The following is a 27,463-nucleotide window of genomic DNA, read 5'->3' as shown; positions in this document are numbered from 1 at the left end:
TATCGAGCACGAAATCACGCGTATCAAAGTTCGATAAAAAAAAAAGTCTAGGTTCGAGGCGAGTTTCGAAGCACCGGTCGCGGCCACTTCGTTCTGTAAATAGCGCGAGTGGGTCGCGGGCTGAATAGAGGAGAGCCGCGTTCCCCGAACGCGGGGAGCCGGAGATCTCGATAAAGAAAAGAGATGAACGAGCGAGCGCGAGAGAGAGAGAGAGAGAGAGTGAGAACGAGAGAGAGAGAGAGAGGGAGAGAACGAGAGAGAAAGAGAGAGAAAGAGAGAGAGAGAAAGAGAGAAGTGGTGAACAGGATGGAGGCACCGGACGCATCGAAAATCGTTAAAAAGGTCACCTTCTCCGCTTTGTCCGACAGGTCCCGAATTCGTAACGGCAGTGGCGTGACGGACATACACTCGCAGCAACAGCAGCAGCAGCAGCAGCAGCAGCAGCAGCAGCAACAACAGCAACAGCAGCAGAGCCAACAGGGCCAGCTGCAGGAGAACAACAACGCGAAGAAGCCGCAGGAGGGACTGGGTCCCGATGAGATGTGGGCCCCTGGCGGCCTAGGGCCTCACCGGGAGCTACCAGTCGACGTACCCGACACCCTTCTACAGAAGGCCTACCCCAACAAGGTAAAGAATTGCTCTTCCGACTATAGGAACGAGCTTCGTGGCCCCCGTAGCGAGCTAGCTAGCGACCTCGACCTCTCCCTAAACCTTAAAAACGACACCCTTAAGTCACCGCCTGCGCCGCCTCCGCCGCCGCCGCCTCCGCGCATCCTCGAGGACCGCGTGAAAATCGTGTCTAGCCTAGAGCACACGGACGTGACGGACTCTAGCGTGCGATCGTGCGTGAGGAACGGCCATCACCAGCCGCATATGGTCAAGATCGAGCTAAAGATCGGTTCGGAGAGCCTCGAGGACGAGGACGAGTGTAAACGGTCCAGGAAGGACTGCGCCAAAGACTCGGACAACGATAAGTACCGTCGCAGTCCGTCGACGTTGGGCTCGCTGGACCTGAAGAATCCCTTCAAAGACTTCGAGGAAGAGGAGGAGGACGAAGGAGTGAACGAGGACACGAACGGGCAGAAAGAGTCCAGCGTCGACGTGGACGTCGAGGAGGATTACCCGTTCGCCAAGGAGGATTACCCGACCATGCTCAAGACCTGCAGCGACGATTCAGCCAGTCCGAGGAGCTCATCGGGTCGGTCGGACAGCACGGCTCCTTTGGACAGCAGTCTGGTCCTGAGACACGCGAAGAACAGAGGGAAAGACTCGCCCACGTACGACGCCAGGAGAATAGACCTAGGCTCTCCTTGCAGGCCGGTCGTCCCGGAGATCAAAGTCGCTCCCAGGTTCGGCAGAACGAGGGAAGCGACGTCTTTCGACAATCCAGCGTACGGGCTGGCAGATCTCCAAGATCTCCAGGGTCTGCTGATGAGATCGGACGAGGTGTCCGACCTGACCAGACTGATCGACGAGCAATGCACCATCCCTAGACTCCCGAGGGACCAAGACAGAGGCTCTCCGGCCAGGGTCAAGGAACAGTTGCAGTCGGACACGAACACCGTCGGCAAGTCCTCGAAAAGCACGAAGACCCGCAGACAAATGGAGGAGCGGAACAAGCTGAAAGCTAAAACCAGGAGTCTAGACGTGGAGGAGCTGATACGATCTTCCGGATCTAACGAGGATCTAGTCGGGATCGAGTCGGGCAGCAGCCTCTCCTCGTCCTCGAGGCAGCGACCGAAGAAGAAGAAGCACCAGCAGATCTCTAGCGGTTACTCGACGTTGAGGAGCGACGCGTCCACCGATCACGAACAGCATCATCACGCTGACCGTAGCTTTTTAGTGGTCGGTGGGAGGACGTACCGCGAGGTGGCCGTCGATTGCCCGCCCGATTTCGTGCCGGTGACCAAGTGCCATCCCGTCTATCCCCCGCCGAACAAGACCCCCGGGAACAGCAAGCAGAACACTCTAGAGCCGAAACGGGAGCGTAACGGGATCGTGAACCGCGACGTGGGCCTGCTGGTGACCGGGGACGACGGTACGGCCGCGTGCACTAGCCTCGGTACCGCGGTAACATCCCCGTCGTCGGCGCAACAAACGACACCACCGACACCACCAACATCACCACCACCACCATCACAACCATCACAACCACCTTGCATCCCCTCGAACGATCATAGCCTCGTGGCTAGCAGCGACGAGACCGTCGCTGCACCGCGCACGCTAGACAGAAAGCACGACTCCTCGAAGAAGGTAAGGTCCAAAGTCAAGAGTTTGCTTCTCGACAGCTTTCTATCTTTCGTGCACCACCACCACGAGCCACGTCACCGCAAAACGCTTCCACGTCACGCTTCCTTGAGCACGCTGCACTGTTCACCCTCTAACAACACCCCGCCGCCGTTCCGTCCGAGCGCTGGCTCACGGCTCGAACCGAGCGTTGTCCGTGGCCCGGCATCCCTCGGATTCATTATCAACGACGAGACCGTCGGCTCGAGTCCTAACCGTTCGCTCTCGAAGCCGGACTGGTCCGAGTCCATGGAGAACCTGATCGTAGACCGTCCCAAGGTTAAGCAACTGCAAGTGCGTTTCTCGCGGGATTTGTCCCTGTTCCCCGGCGACGCTGCGAACGGTCCGTGCAGCGTCGTCTTCGAGGAGAGAGACAGCCCGAACGAGTCCTCGTCGCGGGGCACGTTCGCCGGAGGCTCGACGAACGGCCCGTCGCGACGGCTGTCGTTCGTCGAGGAGACCAATCAAAATTCCCGGAATTCCTTGCGCGAAATGTCTCGCGGCCCGCGGTGCCTGGACCCAGCCGCCTGGGTCAGCGAGGAGCGTCTTAGCGTCTTGGACGAGTCCCCCAACGCGCAGAACCAGAAAAATTCCCGGCTGTCTCTCGAGTACAAACGGTCCAAGCTATTTCCGGGCTGTCCCGGCGGTCCACCGGTGAACCGGGACGCGTCGACGAGCAACCCAGAGCTGACCCGTCCCCGACCCGATCACTTCCGACCCGGCTTGCGCCGATCCTGCCACTCGGACACGAATCTCGCCCGACTAACGAACTCCTGGTGGACACCTGCTAAACGGTATCCTGGTGCGAGACGACGCGGTTCGAGCCAGCACACCACGGAACTGGTGAACCCCTCGGACGCTTCCTCGAGGACACGTATGTACGCTTCGTGCCAGGGACTAGATCAACTTGACAGACATCAGGTAAACCTTGCTTTGACCTTTCCTCGCTGCCCTTGCCCCGTTGAAACGGAGTGTGCGGGTGGTTCTTCGGGCTTCGTGGTGACCGGGGAATCTTTCATTGTTGCTTGAAACTTAGGCTATTGAGATTTCAATGGAACGGAGTTGTCTCTTGTTCGAGGCTTCTTGGAGATGGAGTTTGATGGAAATTGTCTTCGTGGTATTCGGACGGGTTGACGCTCAGATTCTTGCGACGATGAGACGGGATTGAGTATATAGTCAATGTTGACTGCGATATTGAAGAGAGATTCTTCTGGTATACACTGTAACGACGGTCGTCCAAAATAACCGTGCAACGTGTTAACGTTGAGCATTAGCCTGCGCAGAATTCTTTTGAGCGAGCGTCACCGTGCAAAAAGTGTCGACAGGTATTTTGACGGACTCCAGCAGAACGCGTGTTAAAATATACGTGTAAAGTATTGGAATATGTTCCTTCGTTAGTATGTTATTCTACATGCTTTCTTGTGTAGATTATGTTAAATATCCTACTCGGTAATCTATTTTGCTCAGTATCTATAAATCTACAATCTCATCGTTCCATCATAAATTAAGTCACTCGGCTCCGAACCTCTAGAAAAGGCAAATCTCAAGGGACTCTTACGTCCCATTACCACAATAAATATCAAAACTCCAACATCTCCATCGGCGATTCCTAAAAAATCAGCGAAGAAAAGAAGCCTCGAACGAGCACAGACACGTTCCCCGTGATTCCTCGATCGCTGGCAAGCGAAGCTGCAAAGAGCACGGAGTACTCCGTTTCTCACGGGACAAGGGGCAACAGAGATCGCATGCGGAACGGACACACTAGTAGACTTGGGAAGCATGGTAAAGTAGACAGCGCCAATTGCGAACACTCTCCGCGTAGCCGTAGAAACTGTCTCTCGTAGTGCAATCGCCCCGGCTGTCCTCTGTCTCTCGCGTCTTTCTCGTCTGCCACACTTCTCTCTTCCTGTTCATCTTCTCTCTCTTCTTCTTCTTCATCTTCTTCTTCTTCTTCTTCGTCTACTTTCCGCCAACTGTTCCTCTCCGAGCTTCGCGTTGTTCGCTTCCGCGTGGTCGAGAACGGAAGCGGACGCGCGACGGGTGCCCGTCGTGGTCGTACGACCGGTCGTTCGGCAACGAGGAGAGAGGAGGAACGAATCGAAACGAAACGAAAACGAAGCGAGCGAGCGACTCCTTCGATGGAAATTGTCGAATCACCGAGGCGAAGGAGTTTTGTTAAAACGATGTACACCTGTGACGCAGCCGCGATCGCGCGGCGGCCACCGGTTCCCGGCTGGATTAATGCGAGCCTGTTTCTTTCCGGAACGGATTTTTAGGCCGGTCTGAACGGGCTGAAACCTGCCATACCGCCGAGAGATCAAAAGAGGGCGCCAGCCAGGCCGCCGAAAGATAATCTACGTCTGTCCACGCAGAACAATAATGTGGAGAGCACCGATAACGCCAATGCGGAGCCCACGCAGCAGCAGCTACACTCCATCAGAAAATACCAGGTATGATTCCGTTCGCGGCCGTCTCGCGTGGTTTCGGTCCCGTGGCCCTTCCTGTGTGTTCATTGATCCGCTCGAGGCTAGATCGTCGTTGATCATGCTTTTCTGAGGAGTCCTTGTCTCTGACGATGTGGAACGGAGTTCTGACGTTTCAGGAAAGCCTTCTCGATCGTGGATTAATTAACGAGGTTGTGTGAGTCGAAGATGAATGAAAAATTTTAGGTCTGTTGTGGTTTGTCTATCGTGGGAAATAGCGTGGTTGGTTCAGTACGAGATTTATTTGAGTTTTATAGGTTTTCATTCGAGTTCTCTATGTTAGGTGTGCATTAGGAATGTTTGATTAATTTATGGTCTATTACATAGAAGAGTGATATTGTTTCGCGAGGAGGACACTCGGCCACGTTCACATTCTGCTTGACCGAGGCGATGTCGATTGTTAACCGATCTGTTGCTAAGTGAAATAACACTTGCATGCCACGTAGTTGCCAGTTCTGGCAAAGATAAGGAACGACGTGTGCACTACGTAATTCATTAGTTCGAGTCGTTAGCAATGTTTTCGTTTCACTGCAGTCTCGTGAACTTCTACGGAACACCTGCGGCGCGAGTCACTGAACCTATAATAAACAGTAGCAGTAAATCAACGGTGTCATATCGGAACTCGAACCTTGGTCACTCGAATACACGTACATTCTAACAAGCAAATATCAATCTAACAGGAATCTAAGAAACTTCTGTTTTCAACATTTCCCAAGATAACTTCTAAAAACACGAGTATATAAAACGATCCAGTTTCCCATGGAAAAGATCAAAGATACTTAATCATTTCCCAAGATTCTTCAGCATCACTGAAATACACGTAAATTTTAATAAACAAATCTAACAGAAATCCAACAAACTTCGGTTTTCAACATTTCCCAAGATAACTCCTAAAGACACGAATATATAAAACGATCCACAGTTTCCCACGAAAAAGATCAAAGATACCTAATTATTTCCCAAGATTCTTTCACATCGAAACCATGTCATGATTCCATCCAGAATGATTCTATTCTTCCCCGTGGTCTGTCAGCGAAGCCAGTCCAGCAGCGTCGATAATTGGCCACTAAAGCAAAATAATGGCGAGCGCGTCGGCGAGAGGGGTATTTCGGGCAGTAATCGCGAGAAGTATTCAACGCGGAACACAGCTCTGGCATTCCGCATGAATAATTTAGCGTTGCGTAAGGTTGTAAAGGCGGCGGAATCGACGGAATCGTTGTTTAAAGGGACGGGCGCGCGGCGTGTCCGCGGGTCCGCGCAGGAAATTGCCGGCCCCGGCCGCACAATGGCCGCCGAAGGACCGTTGGCGCGGCCAACGTTTCTATAGATTTCGAATTTCCTATTTGAACCGGGGAACGAACGGTTTGCACGCGCGCCGGGAAATTAATCGGCGATACCTACGACAACCGGCGCGGCGCAGCTGTTGCACGCGCTTTTAAAGGCGTATGCAAACGATGCTCGGAGAGAGAACCGACCGTGGGATGGAGCTCGACGGTATGCGGATCGTTAGGCAATTTTCTAATCGCCGCTTGCCGTGTTTCTGCCTGGTAAATCGCTCCGAGAGAAATCTTGACCCGGAGAACCAGTTGCGCTGACGGGAATCAATTTCGAATTTGCATACAAATGCTGCCTTTTTAATAATTCACCGTGCTACCGGTTACAGCCGCGACGCATTTCGGATCGGCAACGACCGTAGGGGACGACGATTGTCTTCGATTCGTAGATGATCTAGATGCGGAGTACGCGTGTCGGTGATCAACCTGAATCGCAGTTTACCTTGGAAATCATTTCGTAATAATTCAGTATAGCGAACGATCAGTGCTTCGAGTAGTTTAGAGGGAAATCTCAATTTTACGAGTATCAATCACCTTGCTGAAGTCCTAAACCAACTCATCAGAAATCTTCGAAATTCAGAGAGAAACCGAATTATAGTAACAAAAACAAGCAGAGTATACTAAACACACTAACAAACGATTTAATCAAAATCGAAGCTTTAACACGTTGAATGCCGCACGATTTAATGGTACATGCTTGAAATGGAAAAAATATAATATTAAATCATTTGATTGAATTGCATTGTTATTATTGCAGGTTCATCTAGCTGAATGTCACCGCCATTAGTTAGCATTATTTATAATATAGAAATGTTTTCAAATAATCATGGTTTAATTGAGTGAACTATAATAATTGTAATTAGTCCGCAGTGACCTCCATAGCATTCAACGTGTTAACCCATTTGCATCACAAGCGCATTATGTGCGCTACCGTGTAATTTGTACATCACAAAAAAAGGGAAAGGCACATTTTACGAGTGCAATAATTGTCGCTATACACGTTTTTACTTTCTTATACGTCTCGAACCATTCTTATTCTCATGCAATTGAAACATTTGTGGCGAGGACCAATTTTTCACTTTTTCGTACGATGCGAATGGATTAACACGTTGGACGCCATGAGGTCACCGGTGACCTCAACCAAATCGAATTACTATAGTCCACTAAATTAACCCTTTCCACTCGAGAGGTGACTCTGTCACAACTTGATTTGACACAGTAAAACTGTAGAATGTGATATTTAATGTTAAACTTTGTATAATGCCTCGATACGTGAAACATTGAATAAAACAGCTTTGTTCCTCAATGTTAAATATTTGTAATGTTAAAAGAAAGAAAGAAAGAAATGTTGAATATTTCTAATAAAAACATCCGAGTGCAAAGGGTTGAATACTGATTATTTGAAAACATTTCTATATCATAAATAATGCTAACCAATGCAGTGACATTCGACAAGATGAACCTGCAATACCAATAACGCAATTCAATTACATAAGTTGGTACTACGTTATTTTCATTTGCATATTTTCCTCGGCTAAATCGTGCGACATTCAACGTGTTAACTATACATCCTATCAACCTCCACGACGAGTCTCAAACGAAGAAGATGGAGGATGATAGGATGTATAGTTGATACGCTGAATGCCGCACGATTTCGCCGAGGAAGATATGCAAAATGAAAATAACGTGGTACCAACTTATGCAATTGAATTACGTTATTATTATTGATATATCGAGAAGATATCGAGAAAAAGCGTAGCTCCGTAGATCCAAGGATCAACAGGCTCCAGCCAGAAAGAACCGGCGGCTCGTTCGCCAGTGAAGTTCAAGGAGCTCCGTGGTACGGTGTCGTAGTCAAAAGTGGCCGGAGTAGAAAGGGCCCCCGATACGAGGCAGGCAGGCAGGCGGGCGCGTGAGAAATGCCAGAAGCGGAGCGAAGCCGCGCGCGCCGCGCTCTCGGTACACGCCCGCCTTATAAAACCCTCGCGCCCCGGCCACCTTAAGTCAAGTGTGGTCTGGAATGTAAAGAACCGCTTCCCCCCCGGCGCACAATGGTCTAAGATTACAAGGCTCGAGTGTAACGTTACGATGTTTTTCGATAGGTGTAGAGGAACGTAAGCTGACTCAGCCCCCTCCGGCCCGCGCGACCGGCGCGGCGCTCCAACCATGACCTCGCTACGAGCTTTTCCCTGGCCGTTGACGGGGAAACCGCATTTTTTCTCGACGCGCCGCTCAAAACCAGATACTCGGACGCCGGTTCCATCGGGAATCGTCCCCCGTGAACGATAACCAGTCGCCTCGCCTGCAGTTATTATCCCGGCGATACGCGCGAGGCTCGCATCGCTGCCAGCCTCTGGCACGGAACGCGTTATTTTTCTGTTGACCAGATACCGATGCTTCTGTGCTCGTCACTCGGCCGGGAGATGCTCGAGGGAAGATGCGAGATCTAACGTAACGGGTTTTTTTTTCTCGAGAGAGTCTCCGGATCGCTGGGAATGCAGCCCGGAGACTTCGCCTGTCGGATTTTTGGGCACCGATGAACCGTACGGAATTTCGTGTGTTCGTGTTTCCAGACGTTGATGCGAATGACGTTGTATTATGAGTTTGGAATACTGTTTCAACGCAGATGTCGATTTTATTTCTATTTGGCGCCATTCGAGGGAATGGTTCTAGATTCTTCGAATTTGCTTAGAGGTGGAAAATGTGTGACTCGATCTGTACGTTGTAGATGGTGTTCGATGGTTCTTAGAGCTATTGAATTTATACCTTGCTCGACGATTTCGGAAGTTCGAGAGATAAGATTGAAAAACTTATCGATTCCCTCGTCATCGCTGCGTCAATATACAAGACCCGATAATCCATTGCTGAACGAACTGCTCTCCGGAAGAGAGAACTTAGATCTCACGTCTCTAAGATTCCAGTGCAGTCGAGTTCAAGCTTGAACCCTCGACGTTCGCGGGTTCCAGGTTCAGCCTGTCCAATCAATGCACATCGTCGTCTGAAATTCCAGATCTGTTGCCTGGCCGTGAATCTTAGCGTTCTCTGTGTGTCCCCGACTGTTCTGCATGTTAAGTGTCTTAGTCGTTCACGTGCTCCGCAATCTACACCGTTCGAATCGGAATCATTCCACGTAGAGCGCAAAACTCTCGCCGGAAACCAAACGAAACGCCCGATGGGCGACCGCCTCATTCGATACCATGCTCTTGTCACCCCTGTTCCGCCCCCCCGAGCAGATACAATCGATTCGCGCGAATTCGAGGCTCGATCCCCCGATTTCGGACGCTCGGCTGGTTTCCCCCGGCTCGCCGCCGCGAGGGAAATCCATCGAATCGGTACGAGGTGACGCCCGCGAAGCCGTACGAGGGTAAACGGGGCTTCGTCCAAGTATTTCTGCCCGTGGAGTTACATAAATCGGGCCAGGCGACGGCCGTTTCGCAGGCTATTTTTCCGCGAGCGCGGCGGGCCTGTTATCGGCCGGTGGGCGTTGATCGGCGGATCGACGGGGAAACCGTGTCGGGACGGGGCCGATATCGCGCCGATTCCCGTGCGGATTTATTGCCGCCGATAGCGAGGATCGATTTCATTTCAGCGCAATTCTCGCTTCGCTTCGGATTGACGCGTCGAATGCCGTGCGGCGGCCACTGATGGCCGGCATTTCGTTCGGCGACATCGCGTGGCCGTCGGTGACCTGCAATTACGACGTTATCGTAAATCGTTCGTTTGATTAATATTTCAAACAACCGTGATTCGACTGTATTTCTATTAAAATTTCTAATCTATCTTAAATTGATATATACAATTCACCTTCATTCCTGTTTAATCTATATTCAAATTGCAAGTTCACCTAGATTTATAGTTACAAATGATTCAATCACCAATGATACAATTTTCATAATTTTCATAAACGATCTTACAAATCGATTCGAAAGAGGAAACATCTCGATACAATGTTTTCTTGCAACGAATACTCGACGAGACGTTCGTCTCAGCTGAAGCACGAAAATCACCGTGCACTCGACGCGTCAGCCGGAAGTCCGTTGGACCGCTTGCATCGTTCAGCACAGATCGCTAGTCGCCGTTCGTTCCATGGATGTTCGCCAGCGCAGCAGCCGCATCTCCCCCATTTTCATTCTCTCCCTTACGGTTGTCCGTTTCGTTCGGTGTGTTGTTGTCCGCTCTGCCAGTTTCTCGAACGTTCCGGGCACGAGATGCGTGGGAAAGGTGCAGGAGGTAGGTAAACGGAAGGTCCAAGGACACGGCGTCGTCGTCGTCGTCGTCGTCGTCGAGCGTTCTCTCTCGATCGCGGCTCCGCTTCGCTGAAAAGGCCTGATCGCTTGACAAATACCGATCACCGGATACGTCGATCGTGTCCGCGGCCGATCGGAGCTCGCCGTCTCGTTTCTCGTTACCGTAGGATCGTCTCGAAATGATTTTCTCCTCGCGACACGAACCTCGTCGCGAGCTGTTCGCGTTCGATCGATAGCTCCATCCGCGGTCGTATCCGCGAAATTACGTAAATCGGTGGTTACCGACGAGGTAAGGTAATTAAATGTCCCCCCTCCGCCCCCGTCGCCCTCCGACGGTGTCTTTGTTCCCGTTTTCCGTCTCGCTGTGCGTCATTCGTTCGTCGTCGATTGGGTTCGCGTCGTCGCAGCCAGAAGAAGATCGAATTAAGAGGTTCACGGGCTCCAGGAAATTGTCGGATCCGAGGCGGCTTCGGGTCTCGGAAGACCGTAAATCGATGATCTGATTGTAGGAGCAGCTGCGGAAACGGAAGGATGAAGAGGAGAGGCAGGAGATACTCAATCGATCGCTGCGCGGATCGACCAAGCTGCAGGCGTTGGAGAGCCACGCGACGAGCCTCGCCGGACAGGAGAATCCCGCGTACGCCCAGGACGAGGTGACGACCGTCGCCAGGCCCAGCCATGTGTTCGCGAACACCGTGCAGGACGTCGAGGAGCCTCCCAGGCCCCTCAGTAAGTCTTCGGATTGACGAAACATTATGATTATCTACCGCAACCCTGCTGACGCTAGAACTGCCGAGCATTTAATACGATTAACCCTTTGCACTCTCGGTCACCACTTGGTTTGATACAGTAAAACTGTAAAGTTTCATGTTTAATACTAAACTTTGTATAACGCATCGTTATGTGAAATATCAAAGTAAATTACTTTGTCTCTTAATTTATCGATTATTTACATTAGTCGCAGCAAGCATCGTCTATATTTTATCAAAGAGCGTTGAATATTTCTAGCAAAAAACTTTCGAGTGCAAAGGGTTAACTGGATTCTAGAAGTTTGTGTATTCACCTGCTAAATTGCGAAATTCTGTGAAATATGTAAGTAAAATTTATAAGGAGACGGAATTTCGTTGAATTTTCCGTTGCACCTTGTAACATGTGGAAGTATTTCGAGTCTGATGTCACGTCTGTCTGGGTACTCTGGATTAGCGTCTTAATGTCGCCAGGACATTTTTTTCACTCGCATTTCATCTCGACCACCGCGTCTCTTAAGATCATCCTTTTCTCAGACGGCGCGTACACCATCCTCGTTGACGGTGGCACTCAAGTCGACGGCAGGGTAACGACACTCTGCCCACTTAGGCAGGCCCTGTTTATATTTCCATAATTCGATTGTCGGCCCTTTTTCACCTCGTACTTCCGGGATTCATGGGATCCCTGCGCTGGAAGCTAATAATCGTCTTCTCTTGACACTGCAACGCGACGCCCAATTGTTCGGCAGTTCTCTTCGGTAATTGGTAAATTCGCAGGAATTACAAATACAAATTATCGAACGTCGTTGACAATTTCGTCACGAACAGAGTCGATTTCCTTTTAATTAATAAATTCAATTCCACGATTGCAGTGGAAAGAGTAGCCGAAAATCCCATCGACGGTGAATCCATTAAATTCCGAAATTTATGAGCATGCACCAGCATTTTCTTATAATTAAGTTTCCCAGACACGGCCCACTTGGCGAGAGTGCTCTACAAACTCTTAACCCAATCTCCAAGAGGCTAATTTCCTAATATTTTTTTTAAATAACGACATATATTCATTTTCTACGAAGATCATGCACGCCACATCAACAAGACTACGAATATCCAGGCATTCGTGGCTTGCAGAAATCTCCGAAACTCGGAAGAAATTAATATTTAACTCTCTGCATTTTAAAGACTACTTTGACGTAGTAAAATTATTCGATATTCAATACTAAAGTTCGCATAAATATACATGAAATGTTAAAATCGAATCCTCTTAATCTCTATTGTTCATATTTAAGTTGCTAAAGAAGTATTATTAACCTTTCAGCTATTGTCGCCATGATGGCTTTCCTTATATCGTCTTTCTGAATATTGTACCACTACATCAGCACAATTCTTTGTCACAGATAGTCGTGCGCATTATAGTCTAATCTAACATAATTGCACAGCGGACAATTCTATCTTCCTCGAATCGCAGTGATACATTTATAATACGCAAACCGTGTCAAACCTTGCTAGTCTCGCGGTAGCTAAAAGGTTAATATAATTCATTGGAAAATGACGATATCTAGCGAAAACTCTCCCGAGTGCAAAGGATTGTCGCTATGATGGAATATAATGCAGTGTGATGATACCTTAAACCACGTTTCAGCGTACGGAGAGGTGGTCGCTACCCTGGAGAGGCTACAGCTTCAGCTGCGCAGCATTTCCGGTGCCCTGGGTATCTCTGGTCCTGGCGTAGAAGCCGAACTTGAAGCAGTGCGGACGTTGCTGGTGCAAAACCGATTCGCGTCCGCCCTGGCCACCCACCACGCCTTGAAGAACAGGTTGAGATCGAATAAAGTTCTGAAGCATCACACGGAGGACGCGTCCAGTTTGGCCCGGGACGTACGTAGAAGCATCAAACTGAACCTAACAAGAGACAACTGGTCGATCGCCATTCATACGATCAATAATTACATCTAATTTAACAATAGGTTTACGGAACGCGTCAATTTAACGCGGATTGAATTTTATAAACATTATTTGGTAAATGTTTTAATCGGTTTTCGTTCCTGATTGTCTATTTCTACATCTACAATTTCCAAAATCTAAATGAACGAATATCAACTTCCCCGGGAACAATGGAATAAACAATAATGCCCGTAAACCTAGTGTTAACCCTTTGCGGACGAATGTCGACACTTTACCGAGATCAAACTTTCTTGTTTGTAATGCTAAGTTGCAAACAAATGATTCAAGTGCTCAAACAGCGAGAAACATAATTTCCTTATTCCATATTATCTAATCATTCGATGTGTGATTTGGCAGAATCTACAAAAGGACATTTCGGCGAGATGAAATGGTTATATTTGGGAGACTAAGTCGTAGACAAATGATTTAATTACTCGAACATCAAGAGATCACGTAATATCCTTTTCTTCTATTAATTAAGCAATGTTGTACAATTTAGCTTCATCTGTTGAAGGTTCTGTACCTTTCAAAGAATCTCCGTCCGCAAAGGGTTAATCCCCTGACACTAGACTTACCAGAGAAATGACTCGTTCCAAGATTCTTACTTTACAATCATTAAAACGATGCTTTCCTGAGAAATTTCGAAATGCCGGCATTTATGCAAGTGTCACTAAGAAGCGCTTCGAATTGAAATTCTCGAGAGACTGATCCAATCTTAGTAAAAAATTAGTGACTCGCTCTAATTCCACGGTAGTTCCAGCGTCAACTATCGAATGTTCTCGGTAGACAATGTTATTTCCCAACTACGAGTCAAGTTTATGAATATGTAACTTGCCATTCGATTCCTAGTAGCAGAAGCTTTCCATTAACACAGAGAATTGAAACAGTACACTTGATATTGAAAGAAACGAGTGAAGTTTAACACTAGAACCACCATAACAGTCAAAATGACCGGTTTTTTTTGTTTCGCAATGATACCTTAAAAGCATTGAATATTGCAATGATTTTAAAAATAAACAGTTTCATTCGAATACTATAGTGAATGTCTGAAGAAACTGAAAATAATCTATTCTTACAATTTTTAACACTAGGTTTACGGGCATCTATTGTACACTTCATTCTCTTATTCCTAAAAGAATCGATGCTCGTTTATTTAGATCGTGGAAACTGGAGATCGCATCAATAAAAATCGGCGTAAACATTTCCAAAATAATATTCCTAAATCCAATATGCGTCAATTTGCGTTCCGTAAACCTAGTGTTAACATTGTTCTCCGTCGAATCGCGAACGAAACGATTCGCAGCCGACGAAACGGCGAACAAAAGCGCACGGTACACTTTGAACCGTGGTGCATCTAGACAAAGATTGCTCAGACGTCGTAAAAGCGAAGGAAACGTGGCCGTGAATATCAAGAATGTTTTCATCGGTCGTTCGTCTCTTATTCGCTCGGAGGGAGGATGATTTCACGAAAGCGCGCGGCGGTGGTTCGCCATAAAACGGAACAACGTTTCAGTGCGTCGAGATTCTGGAGAAATGGCAATCGTCGTCGATGGCAACAGGTGTCGGCGGGGCTGAAACGATAACAGCCGTCGAGGAGCTGAACGGAATCCTGACGAGCTACGACATGGAGGCTCTGCTTCTCGCACACGATTCAATCGTCTCGTACGTGGACGGATTGCAGAGGAAGCAGAGTCCTTCGTCCTCGTCGCCGAGCGGACCTCCCAGTCCTACGTCCAGCTGGAGAGGTGGTCCCCGGGCGGTGGACAACATTAAAATCATCAGAATCGAGAAGACGAACGAACCCTTGGGTGCTACCGTCAGGAACGAGGGTGACGCCGTCATTATAGGTACGGCGGTTACGTTTTCGTTGTTCCCTTTAGACTCGAGACACCGTCGTTCCCTCCAATCAGATTAGATTCGGAATATTGGACGATCCGAAGTTATAGGACAGTGGGGTATTATGAGTGAAATAGATATTATAGACGTAATAATAGATCTAATGATAGATGTAATCGCGGATGGGGTACGTATAATGATAGATATAATGGTAGATATAATGGCAGATACGATGATGGATGTAATCACGGATATAATGGTAGATCTAATGGTAGATATAATGACGGATATAATGGTGGATATAACGATAAATATAATAATAGTCAGTAATGATGGATATTCTTAATATAACGTTCGACGTTAGACGGAATAGCGAAACAAGATAAACAAAGAAAATTCGTCTCGAAGGTCGCGTGGTGCGCGGCGGCGCGGCGGACAAGTCGGGGCTCCTCCACGAGGGCGACGAGGTCCTCGAGGTGAACGGCGTGGAGATGCGAGGGAAGAGCGTGAACGAGGTCTGCGACATCCTAGCCGGTATGCAAGGCAGTTTAACGTTCCTCGTGCTACCGGCGCCCACAAGTCACTGGAACAACTTGTCGAACAGAAGAGACGACACCAACCAGGTATCCGATTCAGTGGTGTAACAAGCGGTACGCGATAAATAGTAAATTATTCGAACGCATTCCGATTCTTGATTACATGTAATTACATTGGTTAAGTAGCCGCGGCACGGGTGCCCACGCAGATCTGCGTTTCTGCGAAGGAATTCAATTAAATGGCCGTCGAGTGAAAGCTAATTCCCATCGCGAGCGACTTCATTGAATTAACGGCGAAGTGGGACTGTACCAGATATTATCGAGATTTGCATTTTATTAATCCCCCGAAGATCCTCGTACGCCATTAACGCGCGAGGTCCCGCGACGTGGGCATAATGTAACTCATGAATGCTCATTAATATTAATCGACGGCTGAGCGTTGTGCTATCGACGCTTTCGGATTCACCGGAATTACGCGGGATTGAAGAATCAGCGTGACAATGTTCTTTCCGCAGATACAGCATATACGAGCGCACTTCGACTACGATCCCGAGGAGGATCCGTACATCCCTTGCCGGGAGTTGGGCGTCAGCTTCCAGAAAGGCGACGTGCTGCACGTGATCTCTCAGGAGGACCCGAACTGGTGGCAGGCGTACCGGGAGGGCGAAGAGGATCAGACTTTGGCTGGCTTGATACCCAGCAAAGCCTTCCAGAATCAGTAAGACGGCCGATCCTCGCGTATTAGGCTGAGTCCGGGATAGTTTCACCACGTTTGTGTACAGTTTCGAGTATATTAACCCTTTGCGGACGAAGGTTCTTTGAAATATACAAAAGCTTCAGCAGATGAAACTGAATTACCTAGGAATTTGCTTAATTGATATAAAAAATGGAAGCTACGTGCTGATCCCTTGCCGTTTGAGTAATTAAATCATCTGCTCGCGACTTAGTCTTTTAAATATGAAAATTTCATCTCGTTGAAACGTCGACATTCGTCCGCAAAGGGTTAACACATTGCGTACTGGTAACGAGAACGAGTTTTTATATGAAGACACTTAGCTGTGGAATTTCCCTAATTACCTCAGCATTGGAAAAAATATAAAATTTAATTTGAATTCATTATCCGTTTAAAATATATTACATAACAATATGATATCCCATTTTTCATTATCATAAAATGTTAGGTTAAATGTTAAATGTTTTCATTATTGTAAAAGCTTTGGCAGAACACGGAAGTCAGCTGGACTTTATTTCTCATATTATACAATTTTTCCTTCATTCTGGACTTAATACATTGCGTACCGGTAACGAGAAATCTCGTTTTTATATGGACACTTTGCTATGCAATTTTGCTAATTGCCACAGCATTGAAAGAATATAAAATTTAATTCGAATTGATTATCTATTTAGAATATATTACATAACAATATGATATCTGAGTTTTTCTATGTGTAGTGATATAAGTTGACCTCAGTGAAAATTGCCATCACAATTCAGTTTTCTGAAAATTAGCCAGTACGCAATGTATTAACACTATTTCTACCGAGGCTGTCAAAAGGCACCTTTTGAAATTTTAACTTACAATTATTCTACAAGTTTAGTCGTATGATCTGAATTAACGTTTCGACTTCTCCAATAACGATTATACAATTAAACATTGGGAATGTCCGAAATTCTATTGAGGAATGATTAGACTGAGAAAATAACTTTTAGTCAAAGTTTCAAAAGTCTTTTGACACCTTCGGTAGAAATAGTGTTAAAATTACGCTGATAACTTAATTACGGTTTCGTGATGAATGGATCCATTTGTTTCATTTAACGTTGACTGCCAACGGAATCTCGAGTTTTCTTTTTGTACATGACTTAGTCTTCCCTAGCGAACATACGTAGGAAGAATTGGGTCTCTCAGAAGTCAATGATGTTAACCAAAAAGCAAACATTGTAAAAATTAATGTTTCGGTTTCCGAAGTGATTATACATATTCAGAAGCTATAAAAAGGTCTTTATGACCTAAAAGAAACGAAAGAATATTATAATATTAAGAATATTACTTATTCCATTGAGATTTAGAAAAATCAGAAAATATCAGAAAATCGGCTTAACGGTATTAGTTTCTGAACGACTCAATTATTGATTACTTAGTATCATAACGGTTAATATTGCAAGTGTGAAAATAGTTAAAGTAAAGTAGTTATGCTATTAAATAGTTTTATTCGACATCAGTTCCTGACATTATAATTGCTGTGAAGTAAGTCGGAAATATCGGTTATCGGTGACACGACGGCAGTCAACGTGTTAAATAAGACCGAGTCCTCTCGTGCTTGTCATTTATTTAAAACTACCGACACTGGTCGATCTCTGCTCGTGGTTAAAGCTGTTCCGGACTTAGCGGACAAATTTATCTTCGACCTTTCGTCACGGCGCAACATTTCAATCGCTTTTACCGTAGACGAGAGTCGATGAAGCAAACGATCGCCGGTGACAAGTCGACCGTGCGAGGCTCGAAGAAGTCTAGCACGCTGCTCTGCGCCCGGAAGAACCAGAAGAAGAAGAAACGGAACAAGTTCGGGGCGAATTACAACGACGACGGGTATCCGCATTACGCAACGACTGCCATCGACGGTAGATTAATAATGGGATATTGTAATGGCGACTGATTGGTGGGTTTGTTCGTTAATGGGATGCCTGTGTTCCGTAGATTACGACAGCGAGGAGGTGCTAACGTACGAGGAAGTCGCGTTGTACTATCCAAAGGCGGACCACAAGAGACCTATCGTTCTGATCGGACCACCGAATATCGGACGACACGAGCTGAGACAGAGACTGATGCAAGACAGCGAGCGTTTTGCTGCGGCAATTCCTCGTAAGATTATTCTATCCAGGATTGTCTGGGATACTTGGAATTAAGCTTAGAAGCTTCAAGGCCTGAGTTCGTTGAATTGAAAAATTAGGAGATTTTGGGTGGAAGCTACATTTCAAGTTTCAAATTTCAAATGTTGAATATCAAATTTCAAATTTCAAATTTCAAATCTTAAATCTCAAGTCTTAAATCTCAAGTCTTAAATCTCAGGTTTTAAATCTCAAGTTTCAAATCTCAAGTGCCAACTGTCTAGTCTTAAATCTCAAGTCTTAAATGTCTTCAAATTTCAAATTTCAAATGTTAAATCTCAAGTTTTAAATGCCAACTATCAAGTCCCAAATCTCAAGTCTTAAATGTCTTCAAATTTCAAATTTCAAATTACAAATGTCAAATCTCAAGTCTTAAGTCCCCAGTTTCAAATCCCCAGTTATAAACGCCAACTGTCAAGTCCCAAAATCTCAAGTTTCAAATCTCAAGTCTCAAACGTAAAATCTCAACTTCCTCCGTTCAAATTCCAAAGTCAACCGAAACACTCCCAATCCCCAAATCCGCCGAACCCACCTCCCGTCTACCGAAAGATCGTTGAAACGTTGTTCTCCCGCAGACACGAGTCGACCCAGGAAGGACTCCGAAGTAGACGGACAGGACTACCACTTCATCTCGCGTTCTCAGTTCGAGTCGGACATCCTCGGGCGCAAGTTCGTCGAGCACGGTGAATACGAGAAAGCGTACTACGGCACCTCGGTGGAGGCGATACGGACCGTGGTGAATTCCGGGAAAATCTGTGTTCTGAACCTCCACCCGCAGAGCCTGAAGATCCTCCGCAACTCGGACCTGAAGCCTTACGTAGTATTCGTAGCGCCGCCCAGCCTGGAGAAGCTCAGGCAGAAGAGGATCAAGAACAACGAGAGCTTCAAGGAGGAAGAGCTGAAAGACATAATCGAGAAAGCGCGAGAAATGGAGGACAAGTACGGCCACCTGTTCGACATGATCATCATAAACATCGACACGGATCGAGCGTACAACGATCTGCTGACGGAGATCAATTCGCTGGAGAGGGAGCCTCAATGGGTGCCAGCGTCCTGGATACAATAAACACAGTGGTTCTCGGCTGGTCTCAGTATCCCAAATGAAACCTGGTCTCCTAACAAGTCTGATCATTTCACGTCAGGTCCGGTTCTCAAGTTCGAAACCCAGAGAGAATGAAAGGCAAGCAAGCTCGAAAGTCTGACCCCGAAGTTCCCCGAGGACTCGTTCTTCTATCTGGTGCCTGTTATACAAAATATTAACGTTTCGTACACGCATACACACGTACACACACACTCTCACACACATATACACGTACACACCGCGTATCGAAAAACCTCCTGAGCCAGACCCATCCGTACTCCAAGTACCGCTGGTTTGGCGTAGTCTTCCGTGTTGCATTCGTCGGTGCCATCAGATGTTCTCCGAGGATCGTCGACCGGCAACCGTTTCAAGCGTCGAGCGAAAGCCGGAGTTGGGCAGAGGATGATCGAATCAACGATTACGACGTCAAGTCATATCTACGATTAACGATTACCGTTAACGGATAATCCGGCGATCATGATTAATGTCTAAGATAATCGAAGCGAATCACGGAATGATCGCGACTTCGATCACGTTTCACGAAATTTGAAGTGAATTGTAATTGAAAAGTGCAATTCGCTAAAAATTCAATTGGACTATTACAAAAGTGATCGTACGAACTACAGATTAACAGTAGAACTACCGAACATTTAATACGACTGATATGTAATCCTAAAAATTCTAACAATTCTCGATTTGGACATTCGTTGTTCAAGTGAAACGATTAATTTCAAGATCATTTCGAATATTCTATACTTTTGAGGTATCGATAATTGCGATACAAAACGAACGAAATCAGTCGTTTTGATTGGTACGGTGGTTCTAGTGTTAATGATCGCATATTAAACGTTATCTAATCGTCACCGATTAATCCTAGAAACGACTAACGATTATAGTTAGTAATCGTTTACAAAAGTGACGGCAAGGTGATCGATCACTGCCCAGCTCTGGTAAGTACACACGAGCGTGCACACGAGCGTACACGCGATCATTTTCGTTCCTCGACTGGACCTCGGATATACGAAAGCACGATCGCCAGCCTTTCGAGTCCCGAGGAATCGACCGTACAGGTTGCAACGATTCGCGACCATTTCCCTCGGGATTCTTCCCTCTCTCTCTCTCTCTCTCTCTCTCTCTCTGTCTCTTTCTCTCACTTTCTCTTTATTCGCGGGTTGTCCACGGACACGGGGTTCCCCAGGACCGCGGGCAGCCCGCTCGAAGTAGGTTTAAATCGCGACTGTAATCTGATCCCCAAGGAAACGCCAGAAGTCCGCGTTCGAAACGATTCTTCCCAAAGATACGCTGAAAGATCGGCCTTCTTTCAGATCACTCGCTAACTTTCTACAGGACGTACCCCGCGGACGATATCGAAGCGGAGAATAAGTTCGGCGACAGGAGAACTTTCTCGATTCGTGTATTTTCGAGCTTAGACGTGTCGGTTGACTATCCGCGAGCTGAAAAGTCACAGGGCAACGAATCCCGACGTTTAATAATCATTACATCCTCGTCGCAATCAGTTTCGTTGCGTTTTTCCATAATTGACCAACAACGCGTCAGAACCGAGAGGGATTGAAAACCTCCCGATTGAAACAGAATCGAAATAAAATCATAACTGTTATTGGGTACATCGTATTTGGTTCCTAATAACAGTTAGGTCTCTATTTCGATTCTCCATAACTGTTTCAAGAACCAGGACCATAAGATCCAAGACACGCTATTGGTCTTGGTTAGATCCACTCAAAATTCTCATCCATTTGTCGATGAGAACACAGAACGAGATGAAAGCAATGATTCATAATGAGAATACGTACATTAACACGTTGAATGCCGCATGATTTCATAGAACAAAATACCTAAATCGAAAAAATATCATATTAGATCATTGATTTGCATTATTATTGCATGTTCATCTAGCTGAATGTCACCGCATTAGGCAGCATTATTGATAATATAGAAATCTTTTCGAATAATCATACCGAGTGAATTATAGTAATCCGATTCGGTTGGGGGTCATTGATGACCCCATGGCATTCAACATGTTAACACTAGGTTTACGGAGCGCGTCAATGTGACGCGTATTGAATGTTACAGACACTATTTGGTATATATTTACTTTGATTAACTACTTTTAAATCTCTAACTTCCAAAATCCGAATGAACGAAAATGAATTTTTCTAGGAGTAGTAGAATAAACCGCACAGTAAATGTCCGTAAACCTAGTGTTAAAAACAACTGAGTATTCGAGAGAGTAGATCGAGGCGTGACCAATAGCATGCGTCTTTTCAATTATGCGCCACTGTCAGCTACTAATAGAGCACCATGGGTAGAATTCCCTTATGATTCTTCAGCTTGCGACTAGTGAGCCAACATATCTAAGGTCGAGACTGGATACTCGCGTTGCACGGAGCAACGTTCTGTCGTCGCGGATCTAGACGTAGCATCTCGCGACAAGATGGCGTGCACGTTGGCGAGACTCAACGCGGACCGCGATCCTCGCCGACACGGAGTTATCCATGAGCCCTATCATCGTTCGTCGTAGACACATCCTCTTTCCATATTTCTCTCTTCCCCTCACTTTCTCCTCCTTCTCTCTTTCTCTTTCTCCGTCGTGTTTGTTCAGGGAAGTGAGTCGTACCTCGAAACCTCATCCCCGACCTCCGATCCACCTCCCTGACCCCGTAGACCTCGTTAATACGATAGACTTAGGCTCGTGTGCGAAACAGCGTGAAAGGATTTTCGATTGAACGGAACGGAACCGGCCAACTAGATACATGTTTGTGGTTTTCTTGGCTCTTGCCAACGATTTATGAATTGTTTTCCATTGAATGAACTGCGACTGAATGTAATCGACGATGCGAAATGTTCATTTGTTATTCCAAAGTTGGAGTTTCGTGTGGTTGATCGAGGAAGTGTCCGTTTGGAATTATTTGCTCTGCTAAAGTGTGTGGCTAAACTAGTGCAATGATCAGTTGACTGATATAAATTGAATGGCAGTTTAAGGAAGGTTTTAATCATCTTGGTAGCTTGATGAAATTTAAATAGCTGTTTCATTGCGTACTGTTTTTAATACATTCTGTGTTTAATATTCTTTTTAGCCATCGCGAAACCTTTTATTCCTTTGATCCGTTCGAAGTGCAAATTTCAATTTCAATATTTTATTACAATACATTTTGCATTTTAATATTCTTTTTACCGATCGCAAACCTTGTATTCCTTTGATCTGTGCAAATTTCAATTCCAATATTTTATTACAATACATTTTGTATTTTAATATTCTTTTTACCGATCGCGAAACCTTGAATTCCCTTGATCTGCTCATAGTACAACTTTCAATTCTAATATATTCACGAATAATTCTTTCAACGATGTTGTTCACGATTTCAAACGAACATTCCCACCTAGAGGTAGCAAGAATTTGTCTCCCAATTGAAAACTACCGATCGCCATTCGCTCTCGTCGAAAGGCAAGACACCTCCGAGTCCAACCGCAAACTGCCATGATCGCCCGTTCTTTTTCGTTCGTTCGCTTAAGAAATCCTCGCATCCGATTGTACCGCGACGGCTCTGCCAGTGTCCCGCGTTCCCGACGCAACGGGACGCTGTCCGAAAGTCGGAAGACGGTGTTCGGTTTACGCGGCGAAGGGAGGGAGAACGAAGAAGGCAGCCGAAGGGGAAGGAAGAAACCATGGAAAGCGTACTTTCGTTCAAAGCGGCGCTCGAAATTCCAATTTGTGCCAATCGACCGATGGGAACGCGTGTGCGGACCGACGATGTGCCAAAACGTAGCGTCCCGAGCCCCGTCTTGTTGTTGCCCGCCGGAGTGGACGCGGTCGAGTTTCGCGGTCGGTGATATTTAGCACGCGTGAAACGGGAACGATGATCGATAGATTGCAAACGAAACGAAATAAGCGAACAAACGAGAGGAGAATATAAACGAAGAAAAGAGAAAAAAATGAAAATGAATGACAGTGGGAAAAGTCTACGGAACACGCTCAACGACACCCCCCGTTGTTCGTCGTTAACATTGTTTCTGTAAATATTTGTGCACTTGTATAAAAACAGAGATCACGAATAAGAGGAAATTTATCTTTATTATTATCCTTAGTATTATTATTATTATTATTATTATTATTACTATTATTATTAATTATTATTATTAATATTATATTAATATTATATTATTATTAATATTATATAATTTTTATTATTATTATCATTCTGATTATTCCGTTTATTCTGTTTGTTATTGCGACCCGTACTCTTTTTCTCGAGCGTATCCAGACAGGCGGCGGCGAGCGAGCGTCAGTTCAATCGATTTTCAATGGCCCACAAAAAGATCGCCGAGGATCGTCGATCACCTCGGATCCTCGCACGGAATATTTCATCGAAGCGTTCGCGCGTTACCGATTGTATCCTGCGAAATCGGAGTATGTAACGTGTAAATTGCGCTGAAAATCGCACGTACTTACTTACCGAACGCCTGTCGACATTCTTCTCTGTACATTGGAAAAAAAAAGCATGATTCCGTTTTGATTCGACGAAACAGCCAGATTTTATGTGTAAAATAAACGTACAACTTTGAAAGAGAGACATTATCTATATGTATAGGTGCATATACGGTTTTTTGTATATACGTACGGTATATACGCACACGGGACACGAATACACACGGGTAGATACACTCGCATACGTATTTACACGCACGCGTAAAAACACACACACATACACACGTGACACTTGTACACGGACACACGGAGGACACGTATGTGCTGCGAGAGCGAGAACGATACGATACAGGAGTATCAAAATTCAGCGTGTATTTTGTTAAGATCGACTTGTTGTTGACTAACCCGCCGACCCCCTAAACCAGTGGTTCTCAAACCGAGCCCTGTAAGACGCGATCAGCGTCGGGACAGAGACTCAAACATTTCAAGAATGAAACACGAAAGGTGCACGGAAGATTATATTTTATAGATTTTAAATTCTCCACGTTTCTAACTGTTCCCGTGAATTCTAATCGAGCCGAGCATCGTCGACGATGCGAGTTCCAACGTGAACAGCCAAGAACACTTTAAGACTGCAAAGGGTTGAGATCCATTTTTAATGAGTTCCCGAATTCACGTACGGAGTGTGCCAAAATATCGTTACTTCCGAGATACGTCGTACATTTTACTTCTTCCCAAGCACGCGGCGAATAAACGACAGTTTGGGAACCACTGCCCCAACCCTTCGTCCAGGGGGAGGCTACGATGATTTCGCGGTGCTCGTTTCTTCCAGCTCTTCTTCTTTCGTATTCGTCCAGCGACGTCATTGTTTCATCCGTCATCCCGAACCCTCCCCCTCGTTTACACCTACGCCCCCCCCCCTTTCATCCCACGAAGAAAAAACCGCGGACGCCACGGATTTCCTCGTTCGACTGTATTCAATAAGATGCGGTAGAGAGTCTCGTGTAAGGTCGTTTAGAAAACAAAAGTAAAAAATCGGTGGTGTGTTAGTGTTTAAAGAAAAGCAAAAGATTAAAAAAAAAAAGAACACGGAAATAATGAATCGTGTGACTCGTCGCGTTTAGATATCGTCCGGCGTGGCCGATCCGTCGGACGGATCGCTTCCGCTTCCCTTTAAGAAACAAACGAGCGTTCGTCGGTTTGTTACGCGTCCGGGGTGAACCTTCGAGGGTGAAAGTGCAGGAGACGGCTGCACGATTCTTCGTTCTCCTCGCACGCGTGTGCCGAAGTCTCGGGCCGCCGCAGCCAGGCAGCCCGCGAACACTGAAATTTTCTCCGGAGTTCCACGCGTCGCGGAACGTTCTTCGAAATAAAGGAACCCTCGAAACGAAGGATCTTGTCGCCGACTGCACTCGAGAAACTCGCTATCGTCGAGGAATATTTCGTTCGGCAACGATTGTTGACGCTGAAAACAGAACGTGAAAGGACATTGTATCGGGCTGCGGATTTTTAGGCAGATTTGTTGAACTCCTTGTCTTATGATCCACTTTCTTAATGATCCACTAAAATCTAGGAAATCTATGTTCCAGTCACACATTTTATTCCTGTTAAATTCCATTCGAAACTTGTATCACTCGCGATTACGAGACAAGGGGTTGACGAGAGGAGTAACTATGAAAGTGGAAGCCCGAAGATAAACGTTGCGCCAGATGAGGAATGTTAAGTCCGTGTTCGTTACTCGTTAGAATCTATATACCGTTGGGCTTTGTTCCGTAGCATTTTCTACAAGTGCCGAAAGATCCGCGACCCCCGAACTTCACGATTTCTGTTCGGTTGTCTTAGCGTTAGTAATTAATCGTAAGAAACCCGTCAGCGATTAATCACACGAGAAACCCTTTCGCGGTTCTCTCGAGTCCGAACCACTTCGCCGGTTAAATATTCCGAAGCGGCATCGTGGATTCTCCGTTCCCCGCGGTTCACCCCGCTGCGTCAGCGGAAAAAAAACGGTCGACGAGCGAGACGGCGCGTATTTAATAATCAGCAATAACGCGAGGGTGAAGCGTAACGACCGCGCGCGGCGAAACTATTCTAAAATAAAGCGAGAGCAGATTAATTGTTCTTCGGACGACACGTAGTGCCGCGAGCGAGCGAGGGTGGGAATCAAAGGCGAGCGCACAACGCGCTCGCCGCCTCGGTACACCGGAAGCGAGACGCGCGCTCGCGCGATACCACTCGCGGAACACGTGGATCTTTCGTTTCATTCTTTTCCCGGGAGGCAGCTACGCGGCGTTGATTGAAAGAAGAAGGAAGACCGGAAGATGCGTTTCGTTCGGAGCGAAGCCCTCGGGATTGAACTCTCGCGCGCGCGTTTAGATTTGTTGTTTCTCGGGAGTGACGTTGTGTAAATATAGGAGAGCAAACGGAGATTAGCGACGTGTAGGAGTACTGTACGGTGGAGCCTCGATTATCCGAATCGATCGTGCGACCAGCGGTTCGGATAAACGGAGAACGTTTAGCTTCGGGTGCAATCTAAGTGATTATCGAGCTCGTGGGTGGACACTTGAACGATCCTGATCGTAGAAGCTCGGTTAATCGAGGTCCAATTGTATAAATATATATATTATATATATACATATACATTGACACACACATACGAAAATACACATATACATGAATATGTATACATATGTACATGACCGCGAGACTTCGATCCCAAGGGCCAGCGAGATATCCCGAGATCTCGCGTGAGTGTCGCCGTTCCACTCCCTCCAGTTTCCTCCATAATTCTGTTATATATTTCGTTAAATAAAAGTTACTGTAATATTTCTAAGGTCGCTTGTCAACTTCACGCCAGTCCCGATCGATCTACCTCCGGGCGCGTTCGATCGCCATCTTGTCGCTCAGGCCGTTCACGCACGACGCGACTCGAGAGGCGATCGAATTCTTTCGTTCCTCTTCTCGGTTTTCTTTTTTTTGCAGAACGACGAGGAGACGACGAGCGTTGTGTAGGCGACGAAGAGGAGGTGATTTAGGTGAGAGTTTATCGGTCGGTTAATCTTTCGCCTTATAACGTCGAGATTGAGACGTGGCCAGGATTCATTGCTGCATTTAATGGGTGCGAATATTCAGTTCGCGTGGATCAGAGTTTCGTTTCTCGTTTGCGAACGGTTATTTCGGGGATCTGTTGGTTCGTGGGATGAGGGTGCGAGCCGTTTTTTGCTTGGGGAATCGGTAGCAATGAAGTAGCTTTTATTTGTCGAACAGAATCGTAAGGCGAGGGGTTAACGACGGTTCCACGACATTAAGGAGATTTACTAGCGACTGTAAGTTGTTTGTGATTCTCCGTTCTTAATGTGCAAGCGGGGTATAATCGAGTGGAGGATATACACCGGGTGTCGAAGGAATCAAAGTGCAATCGGCAATGTTCGAAGGTTTCATGAGAAAATAAATGTACAGAGGAATTTCTTAATTTTATAAAGAAACCGTTCTCAATGGTGCAATTTCAGAACTTCGAGTTACCGTTTGCAAGAGCAATTATTTTCCACAGTGGCAAGGGATTTCTGGAACACCTTGTGTATGTTTGGTAAACGCTACAACCCTTCAGGAAACGAATTCGATTCCAGCAATAAATGAAACCGTA

General features: G+C 46.4%; 1 protein-coding gene across 5 annotated transcripts in view; it reads left to right on the top strand.

The window, feature by feature from the left end:
* The window catches only part of LOC116435093 (uncharacterized), a 103,935-nt gene extending 80,459 nt beyond the window's left edge, over window positions 1–23,476 (top strand). For all 5 annotated transcript variants that reach the window (XM_076366521.1, XM_076366524.1, XM_076366523.1 and 2 more), the window contains 10 exons: window positions 369–2,253; window positions 4,563–4,736; window positions 10,860–11,079; window positions 12,739–12,974; window positions 14,554–14,887; window positions 15,285–15,499; window positions 15,928–16,130; window positions 17,859–18,031; window positions 18,108–18,272; window positions 18,874–23,476. In XM_076366521.1, coding sequence (XP_076222636.1) covers window positions 369–2,253; window positions 4,563–4,736; window positions 10,860–11,079; window positions 12,739–12,974; window positions 14,554–14,887; window positions 15,285–15,499; window positions 15,928–16,130; window positions 17,859–18,031; window positions 18,108–18,272; window positions 18,874–19,364 — 4,096 coding nt within the window. In that variant the 3' untranslated portion in view covers window positions 19,365–23,476. The remainder of the gene's footprint in view (window positions 1–368; window positions 2,254–4,562; window positions 4,737–10,859; window positions 11,080–12,738; window positions 12,975–14,553; window positions 14,888–15,284; window positions 15,500–15,927; window positions 16,131–17,858; window positions 18,032–18,107; window positions 18,273–18,873) is intronic.
* Window positions 23,477–27,463: the final 3,987 nt, after the last annotated feature.

Source organism: Nomia melanderi, chromosome 4 (genome assembly GCF_051020985.1).
Source record: "Nomia melanderi isolate GNS246 chromosome 4, iyNomMela1, whole genome shotgun sequence".
Taxonomy (NCBI): Eukaryota; Metazoa; Arthropoda; class Insecta; order Hymenoptera; family Halictidae; genus Nomia; species Nomia melanderi.
The sequence above is the reverse complement of the archived record's forward strand: the minus strand, read 5'-3'. Positions and strand labels throughout refer to the sequence as shown.